We start from the raw sequence: 21,897 nt of genomic DNA, 5'->3' as shown, positions 1-21,897 counted from the left end.
GCATCCTGTCTCTGAAGGGTATGCGTTACACTATGCGTGGACCCATCGTCTTTCTCTTCCTCTCCAGAGGAAAGTTTGGACATATATATAGATAGATAGATAGATAGATAGATAGATAGATATAGCCTACGTAGCGGCGCCGGCAAGTCATCATGATATCATGCTGACTCTATTTCCAGATACTCAGGAATGAGTGGTACTATTTGCTATAATATACTATACTGCCCTACACTGCATCTAATCCTGTCTCTCCGAGGAGAGCAGATAATCTCTCGTCCGGAAGTTGTTTGTATCCAGATCTTCCTTTGGGACATCATACCTTCAGGCGCATGTCAGAAATCAGGTTTGACCTGGATATTGCAGGGAGATAGATAGTCAGGGGGAGTGGGACTCGGGATCTTACACGTAGCCCTTGAGGAACCGCTCTTCTCTCACAAAGTGTCCTCCATGGGACTCGATCTCGCCGAGGACCCTGCGAGCTGATTAGATAGTAATTAAAATAGGATGCAGAACACCTTACTCCTTCTTGTTTCCAACCGTCGCATACGACTTGAATTTGAACTGTAGCTAGTAAGTATCACTCGCACCTGTCTCTGGGCTGGGGGAACGAACCAAATACTGAGGCATGGTGAGGAGTGGATTGCTCGTTGGTTGATTCAGTTCTATATCATATAGACGCGTTCATCGGATCGATGGTCAATAGAAGTAGAATAAATAAACGCGCGCATTGCTGTCGTGTCCATGTCGTCATGTAAGCATATCACCCAGTGGCTCGGCAGCCCTAACTCGGGCGACGGAGGTGTTGCATCATGTCGGGAATATTATCCCTAAGTGAGAGAATGAGCGTATGCCGATAGCAATGTCGCTGTTAGTTACACACTGCACTGCTACTAGCAGAAACTCTTGCCCTAACGTGCGCAACTCGCAAGAAGATAAAGCAATATATCAAGCATGCTGTCTCTCTGCATCCTTGGTTTCCGCCTGAACTTCAACCCCCGACATCACAGCTGAGGCTATCATCTCGCCCTCGGCTTCCTTGAGTCTCTTCAATTCCCGACAGAACCGGCTGTTCGCTCGGATCCGATCTCCATATCGGATGAAGGCAAACGGAATGACCGAGACCCCAAGGCTCAACAGCGCGATCAACGTGCACGCCCAGTGCACCCCCAGACGATCAAACATAGGCTTCGCTGCGAGTGGCAGCACGGCGCCGAGGACACTTCGCGTGCATGTAGATGCTGCCAGTGCACTAGCGGAATACGTCTCATATGCATCGGTAAGGTAATTGGTCATGGCCATGAAGTTCAAGAGATACCCCGTCCCAAAGGGGATGCCCGATAGAAGCGGGACAGCCCAATGCACCGTCGGGTAGGTTGTCCAACCGATCCAGAGAAGTGATACAACGAATAATGGTCCCCCAAGGCATCCAAGTGGAAGCCGGCGATATTCTTCGATATTTGCCCAGCTGATATTCTGCGCTTTGGCCCGGGCGAGGAAACCATCGTACCAGATGAAGATGATGCAGGCGAGCACGGCGCCGACGCCGACTGGACTTTCTTAGACAGGCCTTGGCTCTCAACTCAATGGGGTCACTCACTTGGAAGAAAACATAATCCAGAATGTGCAGGAGTCATGCCATGGATGTCTTGCGAGGATTAAGTAAGATTCCGGGACGATACAAGATAAAGAGGGGCTCGTACGGAAAAATTCTTGGACTAACCTTGGAAAATGATAGGATACGCTTGAAAGTACAGATAGAACACAGCATAAGTAAGTGCAAGATATAAGCATGAGAGAGATGTAATGGCTTCATGATATAGCATCTGAAACGGACGCGCTAGATTGACTGCAAGTTTGCGTCCTAGGCTCTGACAGCTCAAGTCCACGGGTGACACAATGTTCATGTTGCCGGTCTCCTTGCGCAACCTCCTAGCTCTGCGCTGGAGAATCACTGGTGCATATGTCTCTGGCATCAGGAGGGCCATGGGCAGCGTAACACCTGCACATATCAATGCAAACCAGAAGCACCACCGCCAGCCGTAAGAGGAGAGAAAGCCAGAGACTAGTGGTCCAAGGACGGGTCCTAATGTTGTTGCCTACAGAAAACTATCAGAAGGCACAAGGTATGGTGTGGGAAAGAGGCGTACATACAGTCATGTAGTACGCCATGAGTCGACCTCGTGCTGTCGGCTCTGCTTGAATGTCAGCATAGACCCCACCGACGACTGTGATGGGCGCTGAAGCTGCCATGCCGTCAATCAATCGGAAGACTAGTAGAGAAGAGTACGATTTTGCCAATGCAGATGCCATCAAGAAGACAGTGTAAAGGACAAAGGCCACCGAGAGAGTAGGCCTTCTCCCATAAGCCTCTGAACTAGGCCCCCAAAGCAGAGGCCCTAGAATATAGCCTATCAGGAACATGGAGATAGGCAAGACCAGAATCGCATCGTTGTTCAGGCCGAAATCTTGCACTATCTGATCAATAGCCCCGCTGGTCACTGATGATGCAATGGTGCTATTCATGACCTCGCTGGCACCGGTCACAAGCACAAACATCCTCAACGCCTTATGTCAAAGATAGGTCGTTAGCTAAGGTAAACCCCCATCACAGTATAGCAGTACAGCACCTTTGACCAGTTACTTGGATGGCTTGGATCATCCGGCCCAAAGGAGACTACTGTCTTCGTTGCCATCTGGCAGTAGTGTGGTAGAATTGGGAGAACATTCTGTCTCTGGACAGGGCCGTAGCTGGAATACAACATCTCATGGCGCGAGTCATCTGACGAGGCTGTAATCTCCTCTTCTTATTTTGTTTAGGACTTTTGCTATCATATCTTGAGTCGGTATAGGCAACGTACCTCTGGTCACGTCGTTGTGTTGAGGGTGTCTTTCTGGAGAAGTAGAGTCGGACATGATGCTATGTCTCGTTTTGACTCAGAAGCTTGACTGCTATCATTCGCTCAAGATTCAAATGACAGCTTGGTCCTTAAGTCCATGAAAGCGATGACAGGATGTGTTGTCCAAGTACTCGTCATCATCTACGGGGATGCCCCTCGACCTTCTGTTTGATCCCGGACGACGGTGAAGAGATAAGTGGATCTAGCATACCTGCTCCATGCCAGAGACCGGTATCCGACTATTGAATCAAATAGCTGAACGGACCTTGATTGACCCAAACGGACTCAAGATGACAGGAACCCTTCCGTCTGCGGGCAAGGTGGGCCGAGCAAGGCTGGAACGGTGAAGCTTGATTGATCTCGAAAAATCGTCCCATGTGTTTCTTGGGCTTAGGAGTTGTTCATAATAGATCCTTTCAATAATAATCATTATCAAGATGCCCTGCGTGCTGCTGTATGAAGGCGTTAGTTCTCGTTGGCCGTTGTTCCATAGATCGTCTCCCCTTGCGACAGACACGGTCGTTCCACTCATCCCAACCACCTTGTTCTTGGATCTGTATCGACAATCATCAGCACATAGTTACTCTTTTGTCATAAAGTACTCATAGATGCAGTTTCTCGCATATCATCTTTCCGGATATTGACTCGGGAGATACACTAGATCGACCTGTCAAGGATGACCCAGAGCCAGCGTATCTTCACCTCCAATCACGACAACCAAGCGAGTTTTGCCATTTGACCGGTCCAGCATGTCTGTCTACTCTGGCTGCTTTCATCATTAGCATCAAACAGAAAAAGAAGATTGTAGAATTGCTAAAAAGGAATCCGCATACAAAGTGATTGTGAGTCAAGTTCCGAACGCGGAAATGCGGGCGATCGTTTGACCCGCCTTGACATTACGAACTCAACAAGCAGCATTTCTCGATCATCATCGCTTTCTACATCACTTGCGCACGGTACATATATTCCTCGCAGCTGTTGATCCACATTGTCACGTAATTGCACGCATGCCGGTTGTTGGAGGACCCCAATGGGTATTATGTTTTCGAAGTCCTGACGAAGTTTGTGTCTCTGGCTGTTGATCGGGTCCACAAGGACAAGATTGCCCCTAGAGAGTGATCATTGAGAATCGATATTGAAGGTGCTATGCTATCTTGAAGTGGCAGAGATCCAAGTATATGCGATTATGGGATTGCCGGCTTAAAAGCGCTTCTCGCATGGACCATCCTTGGGGGGGTTGTAGGAACCATTGCGGTATCCGCAACATCGAACAAGGATCATAGCGCTGGGACCAAGTTGTAAAGAATGAAGTGGTCGGTTAAAAAATTGGAATGACGAGAGATCAGGGGTTTGGCTTGCACCACAGGCCATAGTTCTCGGGCCCTCCTTCGCACCCTCCTGGCAACCGTTGACTTTGTTCTTCGCAAGATACCGCAAGTGACAACATCTACTAACAGTGGCAGACCTCCATGTGTTGGGCTTTATCCACGCGACTATTATGCGCAGTTTCGTTGAACAGGCCTATCTCTATGAGGAAGGTCGCATAAAAGTTTCGCGAGTAAACTAAAGACATATGGTCTTCCATAAATTAGATTATACAACAGGTATTAATATCTAGGTCAGAACAGATTAGCCATCCGCCAAGCGGGTATAAAATGATGTCGAGTTCTCCTTCTGTTCGAATCGAAATCGAAGTTTTCATGGTTCCGGGATCATCCACGTAACAAAGATTGATATGTGGCACTAGCTGCTGCGGCCACATCGTCAGTGTCTTTCATGACATCAATCTCTATATATATCCGTGTCACTGTTGCAATGTGAGTCAGTCTTCCAAGAAGCGGGATCTGGTGCAATCAATGCAAATGGGCGACCTACAAGCGGCGATTGAGAGTATCCCTCCCCTCGGCTTCAGAGTTCACCCAGACGCTGACACTCTTTTTCGAAACAGGGAAGAGGCCATATCCGTCTTTATCGATGGTGACTGTTTCCGGGTGCCACTGCAGTATATCCGTCCACTGTTCCCCAGCATGTCGCCGCCCAACGAACATTCGCTTCTGCGCCGGACCAGCGTTGCTCATGACACATGCAAGGCCCGCGGGGTGCCGACGGTTGCCATAGCGGACAAATCCTGTTCGGCCCGTTAGCAACATGAAGCAAGACAGAAAGAATACGGGTTTCCATCCGCGGTGGATAATACGGACCAATGCAGTTCCGCTCGTCAAAATATTCCTGCTGCTCTCCATAGGCGTAGAGCTTACGAGCCCGTGTAAGAATCGGAAGCCTGCCATGACAAGCAGGGACCATTGGACGCTTCACATTCTTCCTTATGCCATAAAGATCACCGTAAAAGACGCAAGGCTGCCCTTTGTCCTGGAGAAGGACCAGGGCGTACGCCAGTGGCTTAAAGAACGCTGCAACGGGTGCCTATTGATAGTGTTCGTTAGTCTGAAAAACATCGAATAAGTCAATGGAATCATCATACCGCCAACATCTGACCTGGTTGCTGTTATCAAGTCAATAAGGGTAACAATGATGAGAGCAGTAGCTATTCTCTTACCGTATCATGGCTCGTCACAAATGTCTGGTCCGTTAGTGAGTCTCACAATTGACAAGGAAACAGCAGCGGGGGGGGGGTTCTTACAATGGCATTCTGGGGCTTTTTCTGAACTAACGTGTCCCTAAGAATCAAGCGCAGGTCCGCGCCTTCGGTCCGCGACATCTTCGAGAATCGATCCAGTAACAGGGCATCATACAAATAGACTCGGTCTTCCATCTTCTTCAAAAAATCAAGGAGAACATTGAGATCACACAGCCAGTACTCCGAGACAACAAAGAAGTCTGCACCCTGTGTCTGTCGGACATGATCAACAAAGTCCTTCTGGAAAGCAGCCGACATGTGCTTCGCGGCGTCCAGCCTCATGCCTTTGAGAGGTATCTGTGTGCCAATCCATTCACCCCACTGAAGAAGATCGTTTTTGACTTCGGCATTGGAGTAATCGAGGTTGGCGAACATTAGATAATCATAATTGCCAAACTCATGGCCGACATCCTTGGCCCAGTTCTTGTTGGGACCCTTGATCTTGTAAATGGCGTTCTTCTGTTGGGCTTGATCCCAGTCAACGCCATTGAAATGCTGCCAGTGGTACTTCATGGAGCTATACAAGTCACCGCGGCCAGGAAAGTCAAATCCTACCCATCCCTCGATCTCCTTGGGACGTCCAATCTCGAGGTTTCGCTCTGTGGATAGATGTCAGGAAGCGAGAACGAGGGTCTAAGGGAGAGAGCGCATACGTTGTGGATCGACCTCCACAGCCATGAAGCGCTCTGTGAAGTCTGCTCCAGCTTTATGATTTAGGACCGCGTCCCAATAGAGACCAATACCGAGATCTTGCGCGGCTAAACTGAGCTCCAGAAGTTCCTCCTTGGTACCCCATTTGGTAGCTCGAGTGCCCTTTTGATCGAATTCACCCAAGTCATACAGATCGTATATGTCGTAGCCGTTTCCTTCAGGTTCCATAGCTTTGCAGCCGGGAGGGATCCAGATGTTGTCTACCCCGATCTCCTTGAGATCTGGTAGAATACGCTGCAGACGACGCCAGTGGGCTTGATCGGCCGGCATGTGCCATTCAAAACCTTGCATTAAGAGCACATTGTCTGGTGCATCCCAAGATGGGAGTTTGTCTAAATTCTCCGCTCGTTCTATTTAGGCACGATATCAACACACACGGTTCAAATACAGTCGTTTCAGGGTGGCGGGGGGAAGTGCAGACCTTCGATCTCTTTCCATCTTTGCTTCTCTCTTTTCTTGCCGGAGAAACAGCTCAGAAGAAACGAGACCATTGGTAGAGGATGGAGAAAAGTAAGATGTAGATGATTAGTCTGTGATGGATATTGGATATACCAATGAACTCTTGATATATTGATGGGAAAGGGATGACTACGAGAGTATGAAAAGGATTATACAACAACACTGGCAAAGAAGTTTCGATGTCTCACGATCTTATAGCCAACACTCATAAAGATTAAGTAAGAATCCCCGGTGTAATTATAGAATCGATCAGATCATATTTTTCGTCGTTAGTTGTTCAGATGTGCTGTCGATGTCTGGGATGGATTAAGACATTGTGACCCAAATAGTGATAGTGTGGTGCAGAAATAGATTCGAGGCGAAAGGGAACAACTGTGATAGATAGCAATACGATGTGGCGTATCTCCCTTGAGTTTTGACAAACTTGAAGCCCAATATGATCTTCAGACGATCCCTTGCGAGGACGAATAGATATAGTTAGCTATCCCGTTTCAAGTGTGTGTCAGCAATCACCACGATTGCTCAAGAACAAAAGAGAACAGAAAAAGAATCCAAAACCAAGGATTGTTGATGCCTGAGGTGTTCCTCCCTATTCTGAACCTTCATGCCTGAGGCGGCTAAACTGCCGATATCCGGAGGCCAAATCAACCCAATAGTTAATCAATGATATGACGAGGACAAGAACCAAATCCTGAACCTTTCTCTTGGCTATTGTTGATATTTTGCATGAAATGGCTTTGGTTGATTCGTGGAATGGCCCGGATGAGTGCTCCAAAAAATCCGTCACTATCATACTCCGTATATCCTGGATATTTCTCTGGCATTATTATCGACGAAGACAGGGTTCCCGAGACTCTTTGTCGAAGGGTTTGATGCCTGAGGCCAACAGGGTATTGAGAGTTATCCATACAATAATGATACAATAATCTCATGGAGTTTCTATGGAGTCCATCTCAACTTGCAGATATCCACTCCGATAGTAGTAGCCGCAATAATAAGCGACGACATCCTAAGAGGAGTGATGGTTCAAAATTGGCTTGGGTTCCTGGGCTATCAGAAATTGGTGAACTTCCCCAAGGTCTATCAGGTGACGCCACTAGCCTCCTGTTTGCGTGCGGTATGTTCATAATAATACTACACAGTACGTAGTAATGGTCAAGGGCTGTGTATGTTGTCGCCATTTTCACCGCAGATTAGGTACTTACTTGCTCTGCGGAGTCCTGGATTCAAAACATTTATCCACCCCTAAGTAAATACTACCTACTACTCAGTACTCCGTACTTCACAGAGCATGCATGCATGCATACTGGAATGTTGTCCGGGCGATCGGAGTTGACAGTGGCAACTGGCAAGTCGTGGTGCCGAGCGATGCCCGCATTGGCCCGCGAAAAGTTTTCGGGATCGGAGCCGCTAGTGCCCAGCGTCCATGCTCCTTGTGTCCTGGGCTGGATGTGAAATCCTTTTCCTGTCGGTCTCAAATCTTCCCTGTTCTTTTCCTTTTATACTCTTTTCCAAACTCTGCAAAGCTTCAATTGCTTTCGTTTGCCCATCCCCACTCTTTCCTCTCCCTCCTCCTCCTCCGTTTTCTATCTTTTTTAGATCTTTAGAGTCCCTAGATACCATCCTCACATAATACACAATGGCCACCGCTGCTCCCTCTACCGGTTCGCCTAAGGTCGACGCCGTCATCGAGAAGGTCGCCCCTGCTCCTCAGTTGAGCAGCTTCCAACTCTACTCCAGATTCGCCTTCGCTGGTGCTGTCTGCTGCTCCGTCACTCACGGTGCTCTCACCCCTGTCGATGTGTAGGTCTCGCCGTCTCACCTCGCACTGCTCCCCTTCGCATCGAATGCGCCGTGTTCCGGAATCCCCCCCCCCCGGCGCGCAATGCGGTATATATCAGGAAATGTGACTGACGTGTTCTCGTTTTATTTCGAATATAGCGTCAAGACCAGAATCCAGCTTGACCCTGCCACCTACAACCGTGGTATGATCGGTGGCTTCAGACAGGTCATTGCCAACGAGGGTGCCGGCGCTCTCCTCACTGGTTTCGGTCCTACCGCCGCTGGTTACTTCCTCCAGGGTGCTTTCAAGTTCGGTGGTTATGAGTTCTTCAAGCAGCAGTGGATCAACCAGCTCGGTTACGAGACTGCCTCCAACAACAGAACCGCTGTTTACCTCGCTTCTTCCGCCGCCGCCGAGTTCTTCGCTGATATCGCCCTCTGCCCCCTTGAGGCCACCCGTATTCGTCTCGTCTCTCAGCCTACCTTCGCTAGCGGCCTCTTGAGCGGTTTCGGCAAGATCCTCAAGAACGAGGGTATCGGTGCTTTCTACTCTGGTTTCGGTCCCATCCTCTTCAAGCAGTAAGTTCGCCAATGGTGCCCAAATGGATTTTTGATGGGTCAGGTCAACTAACATGGTTATCCTCCAGGATCCCCTACACCATGGCCAAGTTCGTCGTTTTCGAGAAGGTCGTTGAGGCTGTCTACCGCAAGGTCGACAAGAACTCCGTCTCCGATGGTGCTAAGACTGGTATCAACCTTGGCTCTGGTCTCATTGCTGGTTTCGCTGCCGCCCTTGTCTCCCAGCCCGCCGACACCATGCTCAGTGTGATCAACAAGACTCAGGGCGCTCCTGGTGAGAGCACTGTCTCCCGTCTGGTCAAGATCGCCAAGGACCTCGGTATCCGTGGCAGCTACGCTGGTATCGGTACTCGGTATGTTTTCATTTCCCGCCTCAGGGTCTTCCACAGTGACTGATTCTCGATTTTTTTCTAGTCTGTTCATGGTTGGTTCCATCACTGCTGGTCAGTTCGCCATCTATGGTGACATCAAGCGTATCCTCGGTGCCACCGGTGGTGTTGAGATCGGCAAATAAATTAACGATGTGACGTTGGGGGAAGGAGAAATCGGTTTGGGCCAGGTTAACACCTGACCAGCCGATCAAAATTGTTCGATACCGGTCAATATCCAAATCTTCAATATGGAGCGTTGTGGATTTGTCGACTCGCCGAATGGAACGAAGACCCGACTACTGGAGACTTTCGCCAAACGCGGCAGATAAAATCTACCTTCCCTGTCTCCGGATCAGTGTTTTCTCCGCATTGAATTGTATTTTACACTGCCTGGAATGTAGTATAGATTTGAATAGACGCATTTCCTTTTTGTTTGATCTTTGGATATTTGCTGGCATTGACATTTAGCCGGTACTCTTTTCCTTGGTGTGGTTATTGGGCTTCATTCCTTTGAATATGAAAAGCGTTTCCTTGGTCAACTCGGACTCCACCATACCATCGTAGGGGAAATCATATATCGAGCCTGTCGATATCATTGTCGAGCGTTGAGAGTCATCGATAGCAGACTGACACGGAATGCTGCCTCTTCAGGAAGCGGTGTCATCATAAGATTCTTACAAGGAAGCAATGCACTGCCAACGATATTGATTTGCAAATGTGCAATTTAAGGGAATAAAAGGAAATACTCTGGTGCGTATGATGAACAGTAGGAGTGGTGTTCTTTGATCGATGCCAAGCTAGCGGACTCCCGGCTACTAGGTACTCCAGGTCCGTGACCTCAACGCCTCCCCGCTAGATTGTCTCGCCTTATGCGTCCATTATTAATCCTCAACTTCACAGTCCAACACATTCGTTTTCTGTCCTTCCTTCACAAGCCTAATGCAAATCTGAGCAATCTTCAATCTTTCTGGTCTCATTCTTTGGGTTCCCTCTGCTCTGTCCTGTTTATACCCCCAGTTCATCCTTCCTGGTTATGATCTAATCTTCTCTACTCATCATGCTTTTCCATTTTCGACTCTTACGAGTCCTGCCTCTTCTTCTTTCTCTTCTCGCGGGGTGCGCTCTCGCTGAGCATACATCAAACTGGGCCGTTCTCGTCTCCACCTCTCGATTCTGGTTCAACTACCGTCATCTCGCAAATGTTCTCTCTCTGTACCGCACGGTCAAGCGTCTCGGGATCCCCGACTCGCAAATCATCCTCATGCTGCCCGACGATATGGCCTGCAACCCCCGAAACGCCTTCCCCGGAACGGTCTATAGCAACGCAGATCGCGCAGTCGACCTGTACGGAGATAACATCGAGGTGGACTATCGGGGCTACGAGGTGACCGTGGAGAACTTCATCCGCCTGTTGACCGATCGGCTGGATGAAGACGTGCCGCGCAGCAAACGCCTGGGGTCGGACGCTGGGAGTAACGTACTCGTGTACATGACCGGACATGGCGGGGATCAGTTTCTCAAGTTCCAGGACTCCGAGGAAATTGGCGCGTGGGATCTGGCGGATGCGTTTGGCCAGATGTGGGAGAAGAAGCGGTACCATGAATTACTCTTCATGATCGACACCTGCCAGGCCAATACGATGTACACGCACTTCTACTCGCCGAATATCATTGCGACGGGATCCAGTGAGCTCGACCAGTCCTCGTACTCGCATCATGCGGACAGTGATGTCGGGGTTGCTGTGATCGACCGCTGGACCTACTATGTACTCGAGTTCCTAGAGACTCAGGTCACGAGTGCCAACTCGAAGGCAACATTGGGGGATCTTTTTGATTCGTACGACGAGACCAAGATTCATTCCCAGCCGGGCGTCCGGTGGGACCTCTTCCCGGGCGGGGAGCAGGAGGGCCGCCTGAGAACGGTGGTCGATTTCTTTGGGAATGTCCAGAACGTCGATGTTGAGAATGCGAATGCGTCAGATCCTGGCTCCTTGAAGGAGGATCTTGTCGAGATTGCTCGTCTGGTGGAGAAATGGCGCAAGCGAGACCTGGACCTTGCAGCTCGCAAAGGACCGGTGTCTGAAAACAACACTCAGACAGATTCGCCCTCACAAATATTGCAGTCAAAGAACGTCGTGCCGATACGTATGGCTGGGGAGCCGACCTGGGAGAAACGGCTGGTTGGAGCTTCTGTGTTGGGCGCATGCGCCGCCATTTGGTTCGCTGGATCGATCTTGGGCAGGTCCTCGGTTTGATCGTTTATATCTCTTAACTACTTGTATAATTCATAATTCATCTCATGGTCATTTTATCACCCGGATTGGGCAACGATGAGCCTTCGTAGGTAATTTGGGCGAAGCTCAATTACAATATCCACGTTTTGACCCATGGGCGATCTCCCCCTTTGCCACGGGATATTGGCTGCTCCGTATCGACCCAGCCCCCGGTTAAACATGATTGTAGGGTGCAGCAACAAAAAGAGTGCTGTGTATGTCGATCTCGCGAAGGACTGGACCTTGAGCTGAGTATGTGGGTATCGAACAAAAGCAAAAAAGAGTGACCAGTGCCGGGCTCGATCCGGCGACCTTATCGGTGTTAACGATACGTGATAACCAACTACACCAACCGGCCTCTTGTTATGATTCACTGCCTGAGTTTTTGCTATATCAGGCAAACAATATTCTGCGATTGGTATAATTGAGGTGATTGTCCGGCGACTCAATGAATGAGCGTTTGGAATATACTCCTCTACTAGCTTGTAATTATAGTGGCTGACATCGGTAGGCATCTCCCCTTTTACATATGCTAAGCTCGATATTAAAGAGCTACTCGCACTACAGGTCGATACAGACAGCGGCTTGCTTCACCTGCTGTACTCCTACAGATATATACGCAAGTCAACCGTGCTTGGTAAATCCGAATACAGACGCAGTGATCTCTTGATTCAGGGCCTTCATGCTTTTAAGTATTCTTTCTGGTGTACACACTGCTTGGTTGGTTGATTGCTCTCGTTCACCTGTGAGTCTATCCTACCACCATCCTCACCCGACTATACTGCACTGTTTTAATTGGCTTTAGCATTGCCCTGTTGTCCTCTTTCTGGCTCTGGTATTCACTGACTATGGCACACCAGGTGACAATCACTTACAGGTCCAGATAAGTATATACTATGGAGATGACCTGCAGCTGGGTCTTTTCAGGGCCAGAGCTATATCAGATGTCCCCCTATGGTGGAAACACCTATGTTGATAACCATATATGTGGCCTGCAGAGCATGTAGCAATGGTATGTGTTTTTCTTTCTTTCTTTTTTTCTCTTTGTTTTTATGTCTTTGCACGAGTTGACGGGTGACACTGTTGTGCTCCATCGCTTGGATGTTTTATTTCACCATGAGCTGGCAGGCGGGCAGTGTGGCTGTTCACTGCAGCCCTATAAATAAACATGGACACTGGGACCGGAGACTGTTGCCATGACCTCTGTGTGGATGGCCTGCATTTACCGCATTGTACTACCCGGTGCCCATAATTGCATCACTGACTCGAGAGGTATTCGCGGACACATATCAGCAACGGAGGTATATATATTTGGCATCTGGAGCGCGCACATGAGATGGATTTTTTGGTGTGGTATCTAAGCAGCGGAAGGGATTGAGGTCAAGCTCTCTGAATGCGAGTTCTCTAAGACTCCAGCCGATCAACATTGCCCATGCCCATCAACCAGAAGAATGTCATGGACCGGCAACCACAAGTCATATATGCAGCATGCCCCTAAATTGCCATAGTATTGGAAAGGGATTATATAACATTAAATTTGGCTTATTTTCATCAAGAGGCCGGTTGGTGTAGTTGGTTATCACGTATCGTTAACACCGATAAGGTCGCCGGATCGAGCCCGGCACTGGTCACTTTCTTTTTTTTGAATTTTTTCCTTTGTTTCGTTTTTGTCACCAGAATCCAAATTCTTTTTGATTCGTATGGCAAGTGGGATCATTGGCCGGACGACGGTTTAATTAATGGCCAATAACGGCAAACAGACCTGATAGACAGTTTGAGTCGAAATTCCTGAAGGTGCAACAACTACAAGTAAGACAACGGAGTACTACAAGTCACCATAATTTGGGTAAAAAACAATAACACTCAAGTCCATAGATCAACCCAAAGAGTAGAACCATACAATGACATCAAGGTCCATGCTTTACAGCCCCATGCCTCTCTTGGAAATATCATTTTGCTGATTCGCGATCCACTGAAATCACGATTAGTCTTGAATTGATAGACGAGGCCGGGCTTGGCGCTGGTCTCCGCACGTGCGGCACGTCTCGACGCGTCGCTGCAGATTCGCGACAGATTGCGCCCTTTGCTAGGAGAAACCTACCTGGACGATAATCAACAACGAGACCATGGAGCCGCTATAACGCCAGTGCATTCGTACCCTTCATAATTATACTCTGACTGATCTCAGGGACGGAGTAGGGCCTCTCGGGGGGCTGAAGCTATTTTGTTTCTTCTTTCCGGGTCATCATTCTTTTCCGTGCCTCGCGTTTGCTGCGTGCTCCCTTGAGCTGCAATGTATCTTCCTCGTCAACTCATATCGCATCTCTACCTACAACTCCTCCGATCACACCATCCGCTATCTCCCCCCGTGCTTATTCTCGTCGCCTTGGAACCCGATGCTCTCTGCGCATGTCGAATCCTCACGGCTCTACTGAAACGCGACTATATACCCCACAAGATCCAACCTGTAGCCGGATATGGCGATCTCGCTCGCTCCGGAGAGGAGCTGGTCAAGCCCATGCAGACCCATAACGGGGGCAGCGGAGGCGTGGTCATATGCCTAGGCGTCGGAGGCCTGGTGGATCTTAGCGAGATCCTGTGCCTGAGTAGCCCGGACGATGAGGTGGAAGATATGGGAGGGGTAGAAGTGTGGGTTTTCGACTCAAGGCGGCCCTGGAATCTGAGCAATGTTTTTGGTGGGGAGGCGGCTACGGTTTCTGCGGACGGGATTCCTACCAACACACGACGTAACACGCGTGGTGTTGACAAGGGATGCATCACGCCGTCATATAAGTCTGGCACGGGGGGTATTGTTGTGTATGACGACGGAGATATTGAGGAAGAGATGAGTAGGGAGCGAGAGGCATACTGCGCACTGCTCGAAATGCCGGATATCGACGAAGACGCAGACGACGACATTGGGGCATCTGGAAGCGAAGACGAAGAAGAGCATACACCGAGCTCAGGGTCTAAGAAGCGAAAATCGTGGTCGGGACGTGAGGACGAGGAGGATTCCGATGAGGATGATGGGCCTCCTCGTCAACGGAGGAGAAGTAATTCAGTATGTTGTTACCATCTGCGCTATTACCACCGTTCGCCCTAACCTTCCTATGACAGGGATCCTCAATTACCTCGTCACCGAGCCGACGACGCAGGAACGGCCATGATTCCTCAAACTCTTCGCGCTCCATCACCCCGGTATCCGACTCGCCTTCACCCGCGCTGCCAAAGCAGCCCTCCGCACGTTCCTTGAGACGCCGATTGATTCGCCTCAAGCAGAAACATGAGACTATCTTGCAGAGATATTATTCTGCCGGTACATCATATTCCGAGCCAATATCATCGATCGTGTATTCTCTAGCGTCCGAACTTGGTCGAGAGGACAATGATCTCCTCTGGTTGGCCATCGTCGGTGTCTCTAGCCTGGAACTCAGTGGTCGGACGATGTCTGGTGTCGGCATCTCTAACTCGTCAGAGTCTGGAGGATCTGCTGGATGGGGCGGAGAGCGCGGAGAACGGGTTCGCCAAATATTACGAGACGAAGTTCATCGACTGAACCCGCCGGACCCCTACGAGAGAGACCGAGATGTCAGAGGAGAGATTAACGGTGTTATCCCGACGACTGCCCGATCCCCGACAGACAAATCGATCCGCCTATCCCCAGAGCCGCGGTTCATCCTGGTACGACACTGGTCACTCTATGAGAGTATGCTGCATAGCCCCTACTTGGCATCGCGGCTCCATGTTTGGACGGAGAATGGAAAGAAGCGACTGCACAAACTCCTGGCGAAGATGGGGATCAGCTTAAGCCAATGCCATCAAAATTACACCCACATGGATATGGAATTAAAACGAGTACTAAGGCAAAGACTATTAAAGTATGCACCGATGTACGGGCTAGATGGCCTTGTGCCTGCCGACGCATCTGGTCACGCATCTTCGCGTGAAGGTTGGGGGTTTGTGCGCTGTTGGGGCTGGAAGGCTTGCCTCTCCGCCACAGACGTGGGTGTCATTGTAGGCGCGATTCTCGAGGTGGGACCGGAGGAAGCGCCTGGTGCCTGGGATGCAAAACGACTCGCACGACCAAAGCTCGCAAATGAGTCGAACGATTCAGATGGCTCCACAGAGTCGGATCTATCTAGCCTTCTCCCGCGATTCTGGAGTGCATACGACGCTTTATCTCTAACATCGGAGTCACCTACTCTTCTTCTCAAGGCGCTCCCTCTTGCCCAGCATTTGCACCGGGCTATTCTCCGCACCGGCACCTCCCTCCTCTCCAAGCACCAGATTCGACACCTGCGGGCATTTCGTATTGCCGTTGTCAAGGATGGTCCCGATGTCAAACTTTTCACAAACCCTGGCGCATTGACGAAGTTGGCACTCTGGATCGCAGAGGCCATTCGCGTTCAAGAGCGCGAGAGGGGCGACAGCTCCAAAAACGGGAAACGGCGCGCTGCGGGAACCCCACTAGTCCTAGCAGGGCTTGACGAAGATCGTGGCCTATATGTTGTCGTTGGTACTGGCGGAGGTGGAGGCGTGATCGACTATGCTGCTATGGCAAAGCGCCAAGAAGAACGCCGCAAGAAGAACGAGGCCAAGGAGAAGAAGAAAAAGGAGCGAGAAGAACGTCGAGCGCAACGTGCAGCCGAGCGGGCTCAACGTGGGACCGAAGATGACGATGAAGAAGCCGACGAGACCGAAGAGGAGGACTCGGATTCATCGTCCGAGTCCGAGTCGGAATCGGAGGACGAGCTTGATGTGCGTGGCAACAAGCATCTTTTGCGAAATCGATTCGGTATCGCTTTCCAGGAGGTGGTGCAGGAGACCAACACCCGGGTGCGCATCGACAGTTTTGAGCATTGTGTCGTTGAAGTCCAAAAGGAGGACCTAGGTGGCTTCCTCGAGGCTCTGAGCTTCCGCAGCGTCGTGGGGTAAGGCTCTATACACGCGAGCCTTCCTTCCACCGACGCTCTCTATCGCGCCTTGGCCGAGTTGCCATCATCTTGCTGCTCCCATGCTCGAATCTTCTACTCTAACCTAATGTTGATGATCTCTTTGCATATGGATTTTCTCTTTCACTGCGGGTTTTACACATAAATGAGTGGGATGAGGCCCCAGGGGATGGGCCGTTTCTGTTTCTAGGAGGATCAAAAAAGGAGAATATGTGTTCATGACCGGCTGGAAACTCTGTTCTTTGTCTTGTTCTTATGTCTGTTTCTTTCTTGAACCCCTCGACCACCAGCATCCATTTCATTTGTGCTTCCCATTGCTGCTTTCTCGACCATGACCATCTCGCATATTCCCTCCACATGTCACGGCGCTGGCGGTGTTCCCCAAGTGGGCTCTGATTTTTCCCACGTTTGTTCCATTGTTGATTTATAGCCATGAAGAGCAATGTCTATGGACGATCTTCTCTGTTGGATAGCATGTGCGATACAAACAGTATTCATTAATAGAGCTATTCTTCTACACTTCTTGCTTTTCTGCTCGGAATTCTCGCCGAACTGACCTCCAGAGTTTCCTCGCATAGTATACGACGACGGTTGTGTTGCTCCACACGGGGGCATATGAGACGCACGATATCTCCTTCTTTTCTCACTTAAGATGACTTGAATATTCTCAATTGAGTCGTTCGATAGTCGCAGATGTCCAAGATGTCCTCTTCGCAATAGGACCCCCTCCTCCCGCGCGACAGCACGCTCTCCCAACCCCCCCCCCCCCGAATTCCCCGCGGACACTCAGGACCAGATCTCGCAGCTTCTTTCAACATCGTCGCTAAGCCGCTTGGTTGTGCTGGACGATGATTCTACGAGGACCCAGACCTGCCATGATGTCGCCGTACTCACAGTTTGGGATATTCCGACCCTGACGGAGGAGTTCGAGCAGGAGTCCCTCGGCTTCTTCAACCTCACCAACTCCCGTGCCTTGCCCCCCCTCGAAGCGGAGAAACTCATCCGTGCAATTTGCGGGAATGTCGCAGAGGCAGCAAAGCTGTCAGGCCAGACAGTCGACATTGTGCTTCGCGGAGACAGCACGTTGCGCGGCCACTTTCCCCTCGAGGCGGATGTCGCGCAGTCCGTGTTTGGTGCCACAGATGCGTGGGTGCTGGCTCCGTTTTTCTTCCAGGGTGGCCGGTTCACCATCAACGACGTACACTATGTGGCCGAGGGCGAGAGCCTGGTGCCTGCTGGCTTGACGCAGTTTGCCAAGGACGCAACGTTCGGATACAAGAGCTCGAATCTGAGGGACTATGTGATGGAGAAAGCTCCTGGGCGGTTCACCCCAGAGCAGGGTGCATTCCATCTCGATAGGCGACATCCGCAATGGCGGTCCCGAGAGAGTCTACGAGAAGCTCATGAGCTTCCCCAAAGGAGGCGTCGTTATCGTCAACGCCGCCGCCGAGTCCGACATGCACGTCTTCGTCGCCGGCTTGCTGCTCGGTATATCTCAACCCCAACCCCAACCCCAACCCCCATGCACTTACCTTTCCCCCTTCCACTAACCTACCATCACCAACCCCCTCCACAGCCGAAGCCAAAGGCAAACACTTCCTCTACCGCACCGGCGCAGCCTTCGTCTCCACCCGTCTCGGAATCCGCTCCATCCCCCCGATCACAGCGCCGGCCCTCGACCTCCCCCGCCCCCGCCAAATAGGCGCCCTCATCCTCGCCGGCGCCGTCGTCCCCAAAACAACCGCGCAGCTCAAGTTCCTCACCGACGCCCGCGGGCCCACCGGCGCCCTCGCCATCCTCGAAATAGACGTTGCGGACCTGATCGCCTCCCCCACCAGCGCCGCAGCCGTCGTCGACAAAACCGTCCCCCAACCCCCCCCGGCCGGGCCCCTCGCCTCGCCTCCCAATCCATAGGGTGGAAGCGATGTGTGGCTGACTATGCATGATAGGGTGGGATCACATCCTCCGAAGCCGCTAGCAAGGGCCTGGGTATCAAGCGGGCGGTGGTTATCGGGCAGGCTGCGCCTGGGGTGTTGCTCTGGCGGTGTGACGAGCCGACGTCCAGACATCAGGGTGTGTCGTTTGTGGTGTTTCCGGGGAACGTGGGTGGGGAGGAGACTCTTTGTGAGCTGGTGGAAACGTGGAGTTGATACTCCGTGTAGTAGAGATAGACACCAAGCTTACTGGTTGTGCTGGATATAGAACAGAATCGAGTTACACGGGTGGGACCTCATACTGTACTATGTGGCCCGTAGGCCACGTGAAATGAGTAGCTTCAATTCGGCTAGATCTAACTGGTGCAGAGCCCAGAGAAACTAAACTGGGAAATAGAACGGTGATATGTTCAGTTCACAATCACCCGCGACAATTTAGGGATCATGCCCCGCGACAGTATCAACCAGTACGCCATGAAGCCAGAGGCACTCACTCAAGATCATCGCAGCATATGCGTTGTTCCTGGAAGTCTCGTAGAACGTACCTAGCAAGATCGCCTAGACAGCGACAGACATTGCAAGGAATGTTTGTTGAAAGTATTTGTTGAGAATACAAAAGGGACCTATGAAGGAGGGTAGTGGGTAGAAACGACCAACCTTGATAATCTGACTCCCGGTGCAATCCCCTATCGCGGGTCAGGGTCGGAATCAGCTGGAATTAGTGATCATCAATAGAGCCATCGGCATTAAGACTCTCGATTTGAGAAGATACTTGGGCGCCGTGGATGGTTTATCTCATCCAAGGCCAACCGGGGACCCGCCCCGACTTGCTGAATAGTTCGGTTTGTGATAGAAATATTTCATGCGGGAGTTGGCGTGCTGGAGATGCCGTTGGACGCGACGTGGCGCTTTGCAGCGGAGTGCGATGGATCCTGGAGTGATTGAAATTAGTCGATCCCCAATGCCGGAATATGCAGGGCATCATCCATCATGCGAAGATTCCACTTCTGTATGGTGACTGATTTGCCGCTCGTTATCTCTTTTGAGTCTCTTGCATTCACTTACGTCCACTGATTCGATGCCTCGTTTCTGAGCACCCGCTTCGGGTCTTCTGATGATCTTCTTCTTGGGCCGAGTGGGACGGGTCTCTCCTGGCTGGAAAACATCATCTGGAAGGTCGAAGCTGAATATGAGGTCAGATTCGGCTCAAGAAGCCCCTGTGACGAGGTATATCTTACTTGCGAACGTGTGTAATTGCCAGATCGTTGATACCGGGTTGGTATCCCGCCCACGAGGTGCATGTTGATTTGAAGATCTGAGCATCGGTAGAGATGTCCAGCGACCGAGACGCACCTTCATAGAGTCAGCGAAGCCCCACAGAATCGCAACAAATGCATCATACCTGGTTCCAAAGGCTTCAATTCCAGTCCGATGTAATAAGTCGTAGTGTAGATCGTCCGACTATCGCCATTTTCTTTCTGACCAACAGGTTCAACCTCGGCGTTCTCTACTCCGTTCTGCGCGGCAGCCTGGTGCGCAATATCGTTCGTCTCATCTGTGGTTTCAGTCTTTGTGCCTTTGTCCTGGTACTTAGTAGAGCCGTTCTTGACGGCCTCTGCTTCTTCCTCACTGGAGACAAGGTGTACCCTCTCGAAACCCTTTGGAAATGGGTGAGCCACGGCAATTGTATTTTTGCGATCTAGAGCTCCGACCAAATGTCTGATTTTAGATTCGACCAGACCAGACCAGACAGATTCTGCCTCCTTAGTCTTACTCGACGCAGTAATGCTAAGATAGTATTTGTAATCCTGTGTAAAGAATGAGTGACGAGCGAAAAGATCGTTCCAAGTCATTTGCTTTAGAAAAATCTTATCAACGATATCGCCTCCCCGCTGAAGCTCACGGAGAATGACGGCCTTCGTAGACATCGAGACATTGTGCGTCGCACACATCGATGGGTAGGCGGGGGTGATGATGGGCATAAGGTGGAATCGGTCACCATGGTAAATCTATGACGAATCAGCGTCGTGAAAATTGTTATGCTAGAGTTCATGTCATCCGCACCTTTGGGTTCCAAACTTTGATCTGAAGGGGTCCATCTTCAATCGGCTTGAGTAAGACAGGCTGAGGCCACGCCCACTTGTTCATGATGCGAAAGAACTTGCCGACAATCACGGAGCCAGTGGCCTGAGGGTAGAGTTGACACACTCGTGCCACCAGCATGGCCCAGGCAACACCACCCGGAAAACCTACGATATTGGAGTAGATTGCCCGACCTGTTTACGATGGCCTGTTAGCCAAACAGATGCAAGAAGGGAGACATAGAAGACCCTTACGCTGGGCCCATAGTTTGATTGCGCGCAGGGCAAGGCGGAATGTCTTCTGCTGGGGCACCAGCTCCAGAATTTCATCTGTGACTCGGGTACCGTTCAACGACCGAACTTCCTTCTCATCAAGTCCCCTTAGATAATCATTATTCTTCAGGTCGAGATTGAGAGGAACGGAAGACACGATCAAACGAGCGAAGATCAAATCGATACTGATGCCAGACAACTCCATCTTGATGATAGGCACGAAGGCGTCAGGAACAGGCGTCATCTTTTCGATAGCCCCAGGGGGAGCCATCTTCTCGAGCACAGGAGGGAAATCCGAGAAGAAATCGTCGATGAGGACATGCTTCGGTCCGACGACCAGCGTATCGATATCCGAGCCTGTCGCATTGTCAATGATACGAACAATGCGCATCCAAAACCACCGCGTTACCCACCAGGACCATAAACACCCAGGCGATAACTTCCATAGGTGAAGATCTTTCCTCCTGCAGCTTCAACTGCTGCAGGGGATAATCCCTTCTTGCGACTGACAACCTTGACGAATTCGAGAGCGACGCGCTGAAGAAGCTGAAGCACTTGTTTCCTAGGCGAGAAGCATAGTATCAGCGCTACCGTCCACATGATAGGTCTGCACCCCTTCTGATCTCACCTCCGCTCAGTCTCCGCAGGGCTCTCAAAGTTATTTTGAGTCTTGAGCTCGGAGATTAAATCATCATTGGCAGCGAGTTCGTCTGAGGTAGGAAGAGCAGTTGAAATGGGAGGAGTGACTCCCCACTGTCGAACTGGCGGCGTGGACATGCTGTTGTTATCTGGCTCAACTGAACAGAAGCATGCGTTTGTGTTGCCTGGGCTTCAGCGGGAGGTTGCTTGGTAGAGGGTAAGAGAGCTGCGAAGGAACGGATATTGACCAGGTAGCTGTGGCTCAGCAAAATGACAAAGAAATCAAAACAGCAGTAGGAAATGAACTTG

At 50.6% G+C, this 21,897-nt stretch overlaps 7 protein-coding genes and 2 non-coding genes across 9 annotated transcripts, besides 4 other annotated features; 5 read left to right on the top strand and 4 right to left on the bottom strand.

Moving 5' to 3' along the window:
• Nucleotides 1-83: 83 nt before the first annotated feature.
• Nucleotides 84-122: a microsatellite.
• Nucleotides 89-122: a microsatellite.
• An 823-nt stretch (nt 123-945) lies between these two features.
• On the bottom strand, nt 946-2,556 carry ACLA_020070 (MFS transporter; the record flags this gene model as incomplete). The annotated part of the gene is made up of 4 exons (XM_001268725.1): nt 946-1,547; nt 1,598-1,645; nt 1,721-2,096; nt 2,152-2,556. 4 exons carry the CDS (start codon nt 2,554-2,556, stop codon nt 946-948), a joined length of 1,431 nt encoding a protein of 476 aa, XP_001268726.1.
• Nucleotides 2,557-4,768: 2,212 nt separating this feature from the next.
• On the bottom strand, nt 4,769-6,684 carry ACLA_020060 (putative alpha-amylase; the record flags this gene model as incomplete). The annotated part of the gene is made up of 7 exons (XM_001268724.1): nt 4,769-5,025; nt 5,099-5,321; nt 5,380-5,400; nt 5,455-5,478; nt 5,539-6,134; nt 6,189-6,596; nt 6,624-6,684. 7 exons carry the CDS (start codon nt 6,682-6,684, stop codon nt 4,769-4,771), a joined length of 1,590 nt encoding a protein of 529 aa, XP_001268725.1.
• Nucleotides 6,685-8,344: 1,660 nt separating this feature from the next.
• Nucleotides 8,345-9,580, top strand: ACLA_020050 (putative mitochondrial phosphate carrier protein (Mir1); the record flags this gene model as incomplete). The annotated part of the gene is made up of 4 exons (XM_001268723.1): nt 8,345-8,508; nt 8,647-9,066; nt 9,135-9,419; nt 9,481-9,580. The coding sequence occupies 4 exons, from the start codon at nt 8,345-8,347 to the stop codon at nt 9,578-9,580; spliced, it is 969 nt and encodes a 322-aa protein (XP_001268724.1).
• A 914-nt stretch (nt 9,581-10,494) lies between these two features.
• Nucleotides 10,495-11,691, top strand: ACLA_020040 (GPI-anchor transamidase; the record flags this gene model as incomplete). Its single annotated transcript, XM_001268722.1, has 1 exon — nt 10,495-11,691. The coding sequence occupies one exon, from the start codon at nt 10,495-10,497 to the stop codon at nt 11,689-11,691; it is 1,197 nt and encodes a 398-aa protein (XP_001268723.1).
• A 302-nt stretch (nt 11,692-11,993) lies between these two features.
• On the bottom strand, nt 11,994-12,067 carry ACLA_020030. The gene has a single exon. It is a non-coding gene; the product is annotated as a tRNA-Val (tRNA).
• A 1,199-nt stretch (nt 12,068-13,266) lies between these two features.
• On the top strand, nt 13,267-13,340 carry ACLA_020020. The gene has a single exon. It is a non-coding gene; the product is annotated as a tRNA-Val (tRNA).
• A 662-nt stretch (nt 13,341-14,002) lies between these two features.
• ACLA_020010 (cell division control 45 family protein) lies at nt 14,003-16,644 on the top strand (the record flags this gene model as incomplete). Its single annotated transcript, XM_001268721.1, has 2 exons — nt 14,003-14,770; nt 14,827-16,644. The coding sequence occupies 2 exons, from the start codon at nt 14,003-14,005 to the stop codon at nt 16,642-16,644; spliced, it is 2,586 nt and encodes an 861-aa protein (XP_001268722.1).
• A 710-nt stretch (nt 16,645-17,354) lies between these two features.
• Nucleotides 17,355-18,811, top strand: ACLA_020000 (uncharacterized protein; the record flags this gene model as incomplete). Its single annotated transcript, XM_001268720.1, is given in 5 exon segments — nt 17,355-17,365; nt 17,382-18,001; nt 18,021-18,149; nt 18,238-18,524; nt 18,611-18,811. The coding sequence occupies 5 exon segments, from the start codon at nt 17,355-17,357 to the stop codon at nt 18,809-18,811; spliced, it is 1,248 nt and encodes a 415-aa protein (XP_001268721.1).
• Nucleotides 18,158-18,182: a microsatellite.
• Nucleotides 18,159-18,182: a microsatellite.
• Nucleotides 18,812-19,455: 644 nt separating the features above from the next.
• Nucleotides 19,456-21,726, bottom strand: ACLA_019990 (polynucleotide adenylyltransferase; the record flags this gene model as incomplete). The annotated part of the gene is made up of 8 exons (XM_001268719.1): nt 19,456-19,527; nt 19,661-19,778; nt 19,834-19,948; nt 19,998-20,604; nt 20,660-20,871; nt 20,932-21,306; nt 21,363-21,511; nt 21,578-21,726. 8 exons carry the CDS (start codon nt 21,724-21,726, stop codon nt 19,456-19,458), a joined length of 1,797 nt encoding a protein of 598 aa, XP_001268720.1.
• Between the last annotated feature and the right edge of the window lie 171 nt (nt 21,727-21,897).

The sequence above is a fragment of the Aspergillus clavatus genome, genomic scaffold (assembly GCF_000002715.2).
Source record: "Aspergillus clavatus NRRL 1 1099423829805 genomic scaffold, whole genome shotgun sequence".
Lineage (NCBI taxonomy): Eukaryota > Fungi > Ascomycota > Eurotiomycetes > Eurotiales > Aspergillaceae > Aspergillus > Aspergillus clavatus.
The sequence above is the reverse complement of the archived record's forward strand: the minus strand, read 5'-3'. Positions and strand labels throughout refer to the sequence as shown.